Consider the following 14,399-nt stretch of genomic DNA (forward strand, 5'->3'; position numbering starts at 1 on the left):
TGGGGAGAAAACAGGCAGGACTGATTTAAATAAGTGAATCTTTATGGCACCTTAAAAATGTTTCCTCTCTGGAAACTGAAAAACAGAGCTCCTGCGGAGATATCTTATTCATGTAGAAATGAGATTGGAACTTGATATGGAAACCCATCAGCAAAACTGAATATGATGTAAAATCTCAAGTATCCCAGCCCCAGGCAGATTACATTAATAGAAGTTCCCCTTAGAGACCTGGAGAAGGGCTTCCCAATCACTCCATGAACTGGGAACATCAGAACCCCTGGAGCTCTGTTTAAAATGCATATTGCCAGGCTCCTGAAAGGGCCAGTCAGAGCTGAACTGAGGAGGAGCCCAAGAATTTGCATTTTTATTGCATATCTCTCCTTCTATTGGATTGCACTTGGTTAAATGTCTTAGGTTGTTTGAACTGCTATAAAATACTACAGACTGGGTAGTTATTGTACATAGAATGTATTTCTCACAGTGTGAAGCTAGAAGTTGGAGATGAGGGTGCCATCAAGGCTGGGTTGTAGATGTCTCCTGGTGGCCTCACGTGGTGGAAGGAGCAAAGGAGTTCTCTGGGCTCTTTTATAATATAAGGGCACTAATGTTGCTCATGAGGGCTCCATTCATGACTTAATCACCTTCAAAGGCCCTCCTAATACCATCTCTTTGGGCATAAGGTTTTCAACATACGAATTTTGGGGGGAGGTGGGGCACAAACATTTTGGCCATAGCAGTAGGAGAATCATTTGGAATTTTCCCCAGCATTAGCCAGACTCGCTCATAAATCAGTATCTTTAGAATAGCAAGTGCCAGGACTATAGCACTCACAGGGGCAGAAATGCCCAGCACATGGCATAGCTGCTGCCCAAGGTCAGTGTAATAGGGTCCAAGCAGAGTGCCCGCAATTCCAGGTGTTCTCCTCTGGACCACCCTCCTTGCTGCTGAGAACCACTCCTGCTTAAAGATTCCAAAAGGAATTTTCTTAAACCATTTGCCCCATTACCAGGAAACCCAGTACACAACCTAAGTTGCCCTGTGTGGCTGGCCCCGGGTGCCGAGAGTCCTCATCAGAAAGGGCAAATGGCAGCTCGCCTGCCCCCATGTGAGGATGCTTTGTTACTCAACAGACTTGTCCAATTAGTCCTGAGTTTTCTCTTGGCCACACAAACCCTCTTCCTATTGCTTTCCCAAACCGTGATCATCCTGGTTGTCTTAGTCAATAAATACCCACACACGAGCATTTATTAGGCTCCCACTGTGTGCTCTATTTTAGGATCCAAAACACCAGAGAACAAGAGAAGTAAGTCTCTGTCCCCATAGAGCCAACTGCCAGTCACATCCGAATGGGTTTTGCACGCTCTTTTGCTTGCTGGTCTCATAGATCATTTACACCAATGTCTGGAATTGTGCCCCCATTTCTCTTCTGTTTATGTATCCGTACATCATCTTCTGTAAAACTGAGCTAAAACAGAACGACTTCTCCCAGATGGTTTCAGAAGACATCACAGACTATGGGAGATGGCTGTGTCTATCTGGGAAGCTTTATCAGCACCTCGATTTGACTCTCCAGGAGGTGGTCTTGACTAAAGATTGTAGTTAAACTTGAGAACAATTGGCTGTCTGTTTAGATGTCCTTGGTCTATCACCTGGAAAAGGATTTATTTTGCTTTGGCCGCTGTTCTCTCCTGGCTCCTAAAAAGAAACTTTTTTTTTTTCTCCATGATCCTTTCTGAGTGTTATGCTGAAACTTGAACCTCATATTGCTTTCTCAAATCTCAGAAAGAATTTAAAATTTTAGCACTAAGACATTTTTCTGGCTCCTTTTTAGTTACATGAGTTTCAACCCTCAGTTTTTTTGTATGTGGATGAGGTTCCTGGGTAGAATATCAGAAGCCCCTTGAGAGAAAGAGGGGGAAAGCTCCTTTCAAGATTAAGAGTAAAGGGGTACATTTCACATAAAGAGGACAATAATTCATGGGTATCATTTTCCAAAATGAAGTACCCAGATCACTGGGGATAGACCAGATGTTTGTAGCTAGAATCTCACTAAAGTCTTATTATAGTGTATTTAATTTGATTACTCATGGAAAATGATACTGATTTTCACTCAATCATGTTTCCTTACATAACAAATTTATTTAAATAAAAAAATTTTTAATATTATATAATCATACAGATGGTACATGGATATGATGAAAATAACAAGGTAGGTACATAAACAGTGGAGTTTGGGGAAACACTGGGTAAATGAATGCCAGGAACAAGTATCCTGGAGGAAAGCTCTGAGTCCTGCAGAAGGCAAGCCCCTCAACCAAGGATGCAGGAAGCCTGCGGAGGTGAGCTTTCGCTTAAATAGACTAGTTATCCACATGTGCCAACCATGCTGGAGTATTTGTGTGGATTAACGACTTACTGAGCATCTACTCTGAAAAAGGAAATAACTCACATTTAAGGCTAGGGCATGGCTTCCCTGGTGGCTCAGTGGTAGAGAATCCGTCTGCCAATGCAGGAAACATGGGTTTAGTCCCTGCTTCGGGAGGATCCCACCTGCCGCAGAGCAGCTAAGCCTGTGCACCACAACTATTGAGCCAGTGCTCTGGAGCCTGGGAACCCCAACTACTGAAGACCTTATGCACGGCATGTGGGATCTTCCCAGATGCAAGAAGGGAAGCCACTGCAGTGAGAAGCCTACACACGGCAACTATTGCGTAGTCCCATTCACTGCAGTTAGACAAAAGCCCACACAGCAACAAAGCCTCAGCACAGCCAAAAATAAATATATAAAGTTCTCGTTACAAAAGGGACTGGGGGTGGCGGAGGATCTCGGCAGAGCATTACAGTGAGAGACTCAGAAGAGTATGAGAAACCTTAAGTGAGAAGCAGGCTGGTCTCCTGCCCTGAGGTTACCAGACACAAAAGCAGGGAACCCACACAAGCCCTCTGAGGAATCTCTGTTACCAGCCAGACCACCTTACCCAAAAGTTACCTGCTGATTTGATTGCAGATCACATTTGCAATAAAGGATGACAATAAGTAAGAACCTCAAGCTAGCAGGCTCTCAATGATAATAAAAGTTTTGAAGTACTTATAACCCATAGCTGGTTTTTTCCTCCCAAGTATGAAAACAGTGAAAGAAAAGCTTAAGTGGAAGAGAAGAGACATTTCCCTTATTGGTATTTGGAACAGAATCTAGAGATAGAATTGTAATTTTATTCCTTTCCCTGCTCTGTGTTTTATCAGCATTGGGTCCTGGAATGAAAGTCCTTCTGGACTGCTCTCCTCCCCCTTACCCCCTTGTCACATCTGGTTATATCTCGTGGTCACCTGATACCACTGTTTGCCTTCCAACCAGAGGCTTCAGCTTCCCTGTGAATCAAAATGTTGCTCCCTGCTTGAGGTCTCTGGTTCTCCTGCTATCTGCAGAGGCTGTGGTGAAGTGCCCACCAGCATGTCGATTTCATGGAGGAGTCAGCGAGAACATTCTTACAAAGAAATGAGAAACAAAGCAGAGTGGACCTGTGCTACTGGCCCCAGGCACACATTCCAATACGCAATTAGGTGTGACGTCAAAGCTAAGTCACCTGTTCTGCTGCTAAGTCGCTTCAGTCGTGTCTGACTCCGTGCGACCCCATAGACGGCAGCCCACCAGGCTCCCTTCTCCCTGGGATTCTCCAGGCAAGAACACTGGAGTGGGTTGCCATTTCCTTCTCCAGTGCATGAAAGTGAAAAGTGAAAGTGAAGTCACTCAGTTGTGCCCAACTCTTAGCGACCTCATGGACTGCAGCCCACCAGGCTCCTCCGTCCATGGGATTTTCCAGGCAAGAGTACTGGAGTGGGGCGCCATTGCCTTGTCCACCTATTATTTTAATCACCAATAATTTTCATTCTAAAAATCACATCCTTTAGATTTTTCTTTGGTGCAAAATAAAAGAACAGTGTGCTCAATGCTGAGTTCCTGTTTGGAAGTGATGATATAAAACCAAGACCTGTATATATGCTGCCTGCAAGAGACTCACTTCAGATTAGAGCCACATACAAACTGGGAGTGAGGGGATAGAAAGGCATTCCAAGCAAATGGAAATCAAAAGAAAGTCAGTGTGACCATATTTATATCAGACAAAATAGACTTTAAAATAAAGACTGTTACATAATGATCAAGTTGCAGTTCAGTTCAGTCGCTCAGTCACGTCTGACTCTTTGCGACCCCATGAATCGCAGCACGCCAGGCCTCCATGTCCATCACCAGCCTCCGGAGTTCACCCAAACTCGTGTCCATCGAGTCGGTGATGCCATCCAGCCATCTCATCCTCTCTCGTCCCCTTCTCCTCCTGCTCCCAATCAGAGTCTTTTCCAGTGAGTCAACTCTTCGCATCAGGTGGCCAAAGTATTGGAGTTTCAGCTTTAGCATCAGTCCTTCCAAAGAAATCCCAGGGCTGATCTCCTTCAGAATGGACTGATTGGACCTCCTTGCAGTCCAAGGGACTCTTAAGAGTCTTCTCCAAGGGATCAATACAAAAAGAAGATACAACAGTTGTAAATGTATAATACCCAACATAGGAGCACCTCAATATGTGAGGCAAATATTAACAGACATAAAAGGAGAAATTGACAATAACAGTAGTAGGGGACTTTTAACACTCCACTTACATCAGTGGACAGGTCATCCAGACAGAAACTCAGTTCAGGTCCTTAGCTTGAGTTAACTGGTGCCTGTGGTCCTCGTCATGGCTGTCATTGCAGAGAATGACTTGCCTCTCCCACCTCAGCCCCTAGCTGCTGTTGGGGCCATCTCATTTCGAGCAGAACTCTGAAGGATTAAAGATAAAGTCCCAAGTGTTGGAATATCTGAACCAGGTGAAGACAGTACTCAAGCTGATAGGAGGGTGTAACTTGGCCATTTATTTTGGGAAACACTCAGGGTAAAACTAGCACGTGGTGCTATCATGGGAAGCCCATGCATCAACAGGGACCTAGAAGTAGGCCCAAGACTCAACAATCACTTCCAAGCGGAGTCACCTTGGACAGACTTTTACCTCGGACAGAGATTAAATAAACTAATCTTTTTGATCAGTTTCCCTTCTGGAAAAAGAAGATACTAACTGGGTTATGGAACAACAGACTTCTTTTCCAAATAGGAAAAGGAGTACGTCAAGGCTGTATATTGTCACCCTGCTTATTTAACTTCTATGCAGAGTACATCATGAGAAACCCTGGGCCGGAGGAAGCACAAGCTGGAATCAAAATTGCCGGGAGAAATATCAATAACCTCAGATATGCAGATGACACCACCCTTATGGCAGAAAGTGAAGAACTAAAGGGCCTCTTGATGAAAGTGAAAGAGGAGAGTGAAAAAGTTGGCTTAAAGCTCAACATTCAGAAAACTAAGATCATGGCATCTGGTCCCATCACTTCATGGCAAATAGATGGGGAAACAGTGGCTGACTTTATTTTTCTGGGCTCCAAAATCACTGCAGATGCTGACTGCAGCCATGATTTAAAAGACGCTTACTCCTTGGAAGGAAGGTTATAACCAACATAGACAGCATATTAAAAAGCAGAGACATTACTTTGCCAACAAAGTTCCATCTAGTCAAGGCTATGGTTTTTCCCGTGGTCATGTATGGATGTGAGAGTTGGACTGTGAAGAGAGCTGAGTGCTGAAGAATTGATGCTTTTGAACTGTGGTGTTGGAGAAGACTCTTGAGAGTTCCTTGGACTGCAAGGATATCCAACCAGTCCATCCTAAAGGAGATCAGTCCTGAGTGTTCATTGAAAGGACTGATGTTGAAGCTGAAACGCCAATACTTTGGCCACCTGATGTGAAGAGCTGACTCATTGGAAAAGACCCTGATGCTGGGAGGGATTGAGGGCAGGAGGAGAAGGGGATGACAGAGGATGAGATGGTTGGATGGCATCACCGACTCAATGGACATGGGTCTGGGTGGACTCCAGGAATTGGTGATGGACAGGGAGGCCTGGCGTGCTGTGGTTCATGGTGTCGCAAAGAGTTGGATATGACTGAGCAATTGAACTGAACTGAATTGGGTTGTGTTGAGGCTTAAAAGAGAGTAAGAGGATCCCTTCGTCTATACCCCCAACCCCACAACTCCTCACCCAACCCCCTACCCAGCCCATGGAATCTCTTTGCTCTGTGACCTCAGTCCCAGGTGATATGTCTTTCAATGTCTCCTCTTTGCCTTTAACCTATCCCTTTTTGCCCCTTGTTTACTTTTTAATTGTTCAAATAACCACAATGTAGAATTGAAGACTATTTTAAAATATTGGTATTGATCAAATAAATTTATATCATCTTTTGATTAATCTTTAAAATCATTTTTAACCTCTTCTTTTCAAAATGTTCTGTGTCCAAAAGCAAGATCAATGACTTTTTACAAAATGTTTCTGCTTTGGGGGCTGGTGACAGGTTTGGCTTTAACCTCTCATAAGTGAATGGCCTTAATAACTTAAGTTTCTCTACCTTGGTGTAGAACTTTGGGGTGAGTCGAGTGATTTTTCTGACTTAAGAGTGCCCAAATCACAGCTTGCTATGTGAGAGTTACATAACTTCTCTGTTCATGTCAGCTTTGTGGTGTGTAGAACATGGAAGTATTAATCTTTGCTTGGGTAAAGTAGCGCTGGACCTGAGGTCAACCTTGCCAGGTGGAGTAGAAGCAAGCACGGCAGCGTCATAGATGGGGGAGATGCAGGGACCCCAAGATTCTGCAAAAGTGGAATCCTAATCTGATCTAGGACTTTCGACCAAGCTCTGACAGTGCAGGGTCTTCCCTCAGGTCCTCAGTTATCATATGGAGCCTTGACAACCAAAAGTCATCATGAAACTGGTCTCGTCACAATTGTACTTAGTTCGTATCTCAACTTCCTGCAGTTGTCCATAATATAAGAACTGTGGAGGACTTCTCATGTTTGTTCTATCCATTTAACCATATTTTAAGAGCTGACTATATAGCGGGGACAATGATTGTTGTACCCAAATGAATGACTCCCAAGCCCTGCCCTTCCTGGACTAAGGGTGTAATAAGAGACCTATCTGCAAACAAGCAGTCAGGGGATGTGCCCCGCTGGGGTGTCCACAGGCACTTTGAGAGTTTATATAGGGCAGGACTAACTCTTGAGGGGATGAAGTAGAAGACAGTTCCTTCAGAGGGGAGGGAAGATCCCCTGAAGAAGGGAAGAGCTACTCACTCCAGTATTCTGGCCTGGAGAATTCCACGGACTGTATAGTCCATGGGGTTGCAAAGAGTCAAACCCAACTGAGCGACTTTCACTTTCCCAGGCTGAGGCATTGACAGTCTGGTTTCTAGCTACAGCTCTGAATTTGCATCAGCTTTGCCCTGTTGGGTGACTCGCAGCCAGTTCCTCATCTCTGATGTCAGAAGACAGTACCCACCTTTGCCACCTCTGGAAGTGGAAGTGAAGCAACAAGCATTTTGCTTCACAGTTTGTTAAGACTGCTCTAGAGGACACACACCTGTCAGGAGGCTCTTCCTTGGGCGCCAGCAGCAGCATGTGCCTGAGGACAGTGGCTCTGCCTGGGCTTAAGGTTCAGTGTGTGGCTGTGAACTTTACATTTGTCCTCATTAGACCAGCATGACTAAGTCTATGACCCTGACATTCTTTTCTGACAGTAAGCTTTGTCCTTAGAGTCTGATTGGGTAAATCCCCTCTCTCTCTTGCTGATCCTGTGCACTTGCAGGGGTTACTAAACAGAATGAGCCCCAGGTTTCTCATCTGTATAGTAGAGATGATGATAATAATTCATACATTGCAGGATGGTTGGTTGTGAAGATCAAAGGACAGAGTGTGTGCAAAGAACCGGGCACATCGTGACTCTAATATTCACCGTTGTGGGGACTAGGGGAGTAACCAGAGAGGGTCACAGAGGATCAGGATAAGGCTCCTGCTTGGCCGCTTTCATAGTTGTTCTTGCCATGGTTGATGTCACTGCTACCCACATAGCACCCTGGGTGGTTGAGAAAGGATGAGCCATCTATTTTCCTATTTGTAGATAGTGCAGGTGGCCAAGACCGTGTGAATTCCTTATCACTATCATGTATTCAAAAATACTAGAATATAATTCCAGCTTTCAAAAGGAAGGAAATGCTATCTCAAATATGAACTTTGAGAGTGTTGTGTTATACGTGTGTGCGTGTTCAGTCATGTCCAACTCTTTGCGACCCCATGGACTGTAGACTGCCTGGCTCCTCTGTCCATGGGATTTTCCAGGTGAGAATATTGTAGTGGGTTGCCATTTCCTCCTCCAGGGGAGCTTCCTGACCCAGGGGTCCAACTTGCATCTCCTGCTTTGGAGGCAGATTTTTTACTGCTGAGCCGTCAGGGAAGTCCCGTTGAGGGTATTCTAAGTGAAATAAGCCAGTCACCAAAAGACAAATGCTGTGTGATCCATTCCACTTATATGAGGTACCCAGAGTAGTTAAACTCCTAGACACAGAAAGTAATGAGGTGGCTGCCACGGGCTGGGGGAAGGAGGGAGGGGGGAGGGGACTTGTTTAATGGGTATGAGTTTCAGTTCTGCAGGATGAAATGAGTTCTGGAGATTGGTTGCATAATAGTGTGAATATGCTTAACACTTCCAAACTGCATACCTACAAATAGTGAAGATAGTAAATTTTGTTATGTGTATTTTACAATAATCTTATAAAAGCTTATTGAGCATGTGCCAAGTGTACAGCATTATTCCTGGCCCAAGGGGAAAGTGAAACTTGCTCAGTAGTGTCCTGGCCCAAGGGGAAACAATGTGATAAAAACAAACATGGCCCCTATCTCCCCATATGAAACTTACAGGCTAGCAGGGGAGACATGTCAAAGGAAGAATGACATTAATGGGCAGAAGTGCAGCTGGAACAGGTGCTCCAGGGAGAAGTTCATGGTCCTTTGAGAGCCTAGAGTGCAGGGACTTGACCGCAACAGGGAAGTCAGACCAAGAGCAAAGATGAGCAAGATGAAGGAAGACCATCCTCCGTTCAGTTCAGTCCAGTCCAGTCGCTCAGTCGTGTCCGACTCTTTGCGACCCCATGAATCACAGCACGCCAGGCCTCCCTGTCCATCACCAACTCCCGGAGTTCATTCAAATTCAAGTCCATCGAGTCGGTGATGCCATCCAGCCATCTCATCCTCTGTCGTCCCCTTCTCCTCCTGCCCCCAATCCCTCCCAGCATCAAAGTCTTTTCCAATGAGTCAGCTCTTCACATCAGGTGGCCAAAGTACTGGAGTTTCAGCTTCACCATCAGTCCTTCCAATGAACACCCAGGACTGATCTCCTTTAGAATGGACTGGTTGGATCTCCTTGCAGTCCAAGGGACTCTGAAGAGTCCTCTCCAACACCACAGTTCAAAAGCATCAATTCTTCAGCGTTCAGCTTTCTTCACAGTCCAACTCTCACATCCACACATGACCACTGGAAAAACCATAGCCTTGACTAGACAGAAGGAATCTGCAAAGCATGAACCAAAGCTACCTCAAGGAGGCCAGTGTGGCTGGTGCACAGAGGGTGGAGAAAATGTGTTGGGAACAGAGGCTGGTGAACACGGAGGGGCCAGACCCCACAGCCTCACTGGCCACAGTAAGGAGTTTGGTCTTTCTTCCTGAGCCACAGGAACCCCACTGAGGGTCTTGAGCTGAGGATGGAGAGACAGAAAAGCAGGTTTGTGCTTTGAAAATATCAGTCCGAAAGAAAAAAGATTTTTTTCCCTTACAAGGAAAAAAGATCTTATCAAATACTCAGTTGTCTCAGTCATCCACATGGAAATATTGAACGAATCCCCTAGATATTTCTCCAGGGCCTGATACTTAGAAGACCCTGACAAGAATACAGATGAAGACCCACATCCCAAAAGTCTAAATAGTTATAGGCTGTAATCAAGCTAAGAAATCATTATTAATATATTGAATCCTCTTACTATGACAGACATATTTTTATAACTCAAATGTCAAAAAAAATACAAACAACTATGGTTTTTAATATGACTAACAGTCAACAAAGTATCAAAGATAATTGAATTTAACTAACTACACTGTCTGGATATTCTGTTGGGTCAATGAAATGTGAATGAGTAATAAAATATTTTATAGTCAGTCATTTTCTATTTTATAATTTTTGGCTTTTATAGTAAAATCATTAATTATATTTAATTAAGATTTTCATATAACTCATCATATAACTCATGTTATTTTACTAGAAATGCTGAATTAAATAACTTTTTGTAACAGGCATATTGAATATATTTTGTATATATTACAATTCATCTATTTGAAATATCCAACTTTTCTTGAGTCATTTTAGTTCTCAGATCATTTTTCATTAATTCCAGTTTGAAGAAACTTTGTCCTAGTGAGGTCATATCAACCTGAATTGTTAAAAAATACCTTCTTTAAAGCAATACTTGAATTTGAAAATGAACCATAAATACATTATGTTCCAAAAATGGTGATAAGGTCTCAGAGATAAATTATCACAAAAACTATTAGAAAGTATTTTAGTTCCATCACTCAAGTCTATCACTTACATTGCAACTTTTTCTGTCTGTCCAAGCAATATCTCAGTCTAATATTAATGTAAAGCCCCAGCATCATGTTTCATATAGGTTGTCTGGGCATCTATACATATTTAATGGTGATAGGAATGGTTTGATGTTGTAAAATGCTCCTTGGTTGCCATGTACAAGTGTCATGAGTTTGGAGGGCCTCCTGAACAGCAAATTGGAATATGAGGAGGGGGAGGAATATAGACATTTGGTACAACTGGGGAAGGTGCTTTATTGTACAAGGATCCATTGTACTCATGTGTGTGAAAGAAAGGAATTGGCAAGTCAGCCTTTTCTCCTGTCCAGGTATTTCTGCTCCTCAGACCCTCCCTGCCCTCTGAAGCAGCACTGCAGCCCTGCCATGGCTGGGATTAGCAGTAGGAAAACTCTTAAATGTTTAGGGCTTTCAGGCACAGTGGCCAGTTGTTTCAAGGTCTTAGGGCAAGGGTTGTGGGGGAGCAATTCCCTGGGACCTAAACAGTGTTAGTCACAAGAGCTGATGCTTAAGGTTACTCCAAGTGACATGGACACTCATGTGTCCTTACTAAACTGTGTGTGTGTGATATTTGTGGCCCTCTAAAGCACAGGCCCTGGGGTTTAGGATGGCCCTACCATGCAGCATTAACTGCGTAAGTATTCAGCAGTCCCTTTCCAGGTCCCCATGTCCGTTTACTAATCCTGATATTGACCAACACTGCCACACAGTCCTCTTTTCTTTACTCCATTCCTTGTAAAGACTGCTGACTGCATTTTTTCACTTGATTTGTCTTATTAGGAACTGGTGAAAGTGGCAAAAGCACCTTTATCAAGCAGATGAGAATCATCCATGGGTCTGGCTACAGCGACGAAGACAGAAAGGGGTTCACGAAGCTGGTTTACCAAAACATATTCACTGCCGTGCAAGCCCTGATCAGGGCCATGGACACCCTGAAGATACAGTACATGTGTGAGCAGAATAAGGTAACGAGCTTGAGAGGGTGGAAGCCGTTTGTGAATGCCATGCTCTCCTCCTCTGGTTAGTCCCTGTCTCTGAACTGAAAGATTTACCAAGTGCTTGCATCAGAGGCCAGAAGAAGCTCTTGAGCTCAGACTCTGGGGTAGAGCGCCTCCAGAGGAGTGTGATGAATTTAGGCGCAGTGTTGTGGTCCTATTTCTGCAGAAGCGCTGGCACAGTGGTGGTGTGGCGCTGCCTGGTGTGCAGTCATTTCAGTGCCTTTTTCCTGGGGTGCTGAGAAAAGGAAGACATATATTTACATTTCCTCTTTCAGCTGGTTACTTTCTTTCTTTGAGCAATGGTGGTCTTGGGTTTACAATGGACAACTTTTTAAGAATTCCTAGTCTTAGGAGATATTTTCATAAATGTCCTGCAGACTACTCAGAGAAGTCAGTGGGTTTTGTTTGTTTCTTTTGGAAGCTAGCCCTTCTTAGGAGCTAACTGATAATTTAGGAAGAGTAATGCTTGTGTCTCGACTAGCAAGGGACTCTCCCAAAGTAATGGTATCTAGTTGCCATTTGCTTTCCTCTCTCTGTGGGTTATTTAAAATCCGTATCTGTTTGAGACTATAGGAGAATAATGAGACAGGAAGGTGGGAGAAGGCGACAGTATTTTCTAGGGTGTATAGGAATGTAAATCCATGGGAAAATACTATGAGCTCATTAAGAATCTAGACGACAGAATTTCTTTAAAATAACTCATACCAAGTTATAACGTGACATGATGATAAAGAGAAAAATTCCAAGATGAGTCCCTTGTGAATTGATTAGAAGAATTTAGCTGCTCAAAAGCTGGAATAGTGGCTTAAATATGGACCTCAGGAACTGCTTTATCATGAGCTTGTGGCATTTGTTTTTATGTGTATTATACAGAGTTTCAAAGCAGTATGTCTAATTTTTTAATCACTCAGTGACTGCATTACACAGGAAAACTCAACATGCACCAAATTTTAGACATACCTTTATAGTGTGACTACAGCTTTGTGTCTTTACTCCCATTTCCTTGCAGTCTTGAGGAAAGGAAGGAATGTATAATATCTCACCCACAGCTTCAGCCTTCAACAGCGTTATGTTGAAAAGTGTGTGCGTATGCATATATGACAGGCGGGGGTGGTGGTAATGGTGGAAATTAACCTTTAGAATATCTGGTGCCAAGTAATATGAGAGGTGTGTCATGAACCACTGGGAAATTCTACAAGTAACTACGATTCCTTTACAAGTTGGCTTTGAGTATGTGCATTATATCTTTTTGGGTTTTTTTAGTAAGCATATTTTAATTTTTTGAATTTTCATTATATCTATTTGAATGTGTACAATTAAAAAAAAATCACCCTGTACAAGCTATTTTAAAAATTAGGTCATCTGTGGAAATTTAAGATTATTTCCGAGAAAAGATAGGTCAGGAACATCCTTGTGATGTTAGTTAATCTACTTTCCTCTTTGGTAAAAAGGCATTTTGTTTCCCAGTCATAGTGGGGTGACTGGGAAAAGCTTGGAATTTAGGAATGGGTTTGTAAACAGGCCTGTTGGGAAGAGAAGACTCAAGTGTGAGTCAGTTCTGCTTACATTGGCAACATGTGTTTGTAAAAACCCAATCAGATTTAGGAATCAAGGTCTCTGGATTTTTGTTTTGTTTTCCCTCAAGGTCTTCTAGAGGTACTCTGAGTTTTTGTCTCAAACAGAAAGGTTTTACAGGGCTTGACATTCCACCAGTTTCTTCTGTTCTCTTGATCTGAATTCTTTTCCATAAGGCCATGTCCCCTTGCCCGCTCATCTGCATTAGTTTCCTCCAGCTGCCATCACAAAGCACCTCAAACTGGGTGGCTTGAGACAGATTTCTTCCTTCCGAGTTCTGGAGGCTCGAAGTCTGAAAGCAAGGACCTGGTTCCGGCTGGAGTCTCTGTTCCGTGCGTCTTGCCTGGCTTGTGGGGTTGCTGGCAGTCCGCAGTGTCCTGTGGCTTGTGGATGCCTCCATTCGGTCCCTGACTCTGTCTTCACGTAGAGTTCTCCCCCTGCATCTCTGTGCTCACAGGGCATTCCCCACTGTGTGTTCATTTCTCCCTCTTCCCATAAGGATAGCGGTCATTGGATTAGAGCCCATCCTAATTCAGTGTGACCTCATCATAGCTTGATCTATCTACATAGACTCTATTTCTCAATAAAGTTACTTTCTGAGATTTGGGGTTTGCATGGATTTCAAGGCAACACTATTCAACCCAGTATGGTCCGACCTCTGCCTGCTCCCATGAATGTCATGTCCGTTAGCAAAATACTTTCACTCCATTCTAATATCCCCTAAAGATTTAACCCTAAAAAGAGAATCAACTCTAAGCCTCAAATCTGATCTAATATCAATTCAGAAGGCCTCCAGTCTCATCATTTAAATCCTCTATATCAGGTATGGTGAGACTCTGGAAGTGGTCCATCCTAGAGCAGAATTCTCCTTCAAACACACCTGTGAAACTAGGAAGTGAATTAATCGTACCTTTGTCCCCTCCTCATTTGCTGTCTCTGGCTCCATTCTCAATGCCTTCTTTCTACTTTAAGTACCTGCATTCGTGCTTCATCAACTTCCTCTTATCTCTCAAACATATGCCAGGGGTGAACCACATATTGAAATGGCTTAAAGAGATGCTTCCCTGGTGGCTCAGATGGTAAAGAATCCACCTGCAGTGCAGGAGACCTGTGTTTGATTCCTGGGTGGGGAAGATTCGCTGGAGAAGGGGATGGCTATCCACTCCAAACTTTTGCCTGGGGAATCACATGGACAGAGGAGCCTGGCAGGCTACACAGTCCGTGAGGTCGCAAAGAGTTAGACATGACTAAGCAACCAACAAGGAG

At 43.7% G+C, this 14,399-nt stretch overlaps 1 protein-coding gene across 2 annotated transcripts in view; it reads left to right on the top strand.

The window, feature by feature from the left end:
* GNA14 (G protein subunit alpha 14) overlaps positions 1–14,399 on the top strand; it is a 198,059-nt gene that overhangs the window by 106,140 nt on the left and 77,520 nt on the right. For both annotated transcript variants that reach the window (XM_069576305.1, XM_069576306.1), the window contains exon 2: positions 11,341–11,525. In XM_069576305.1, the coding sequence (XP_069432406.1) occupies positions 11,341–11,525 (185 nt within the window). The remainder of the gene's footprint in view (positions 1–11,340; positions 11,526–14,399) is intronic.

Source organism: Ovis canadensis, chromosome 2 (genome assembly GCF_042477335.2).
Source record: "Ovis canadensis isolate MfBH-ARS-UI-01 breed Bighorn chromosome 2, ARS-UI_OviCan_v2, whole genome shotgun sequence".
NCBI lineage: Eukaryota > Metazoa > Chordata > Mammalia > Artiodactyla > Bovidae > Ovis > Ovis canadensis.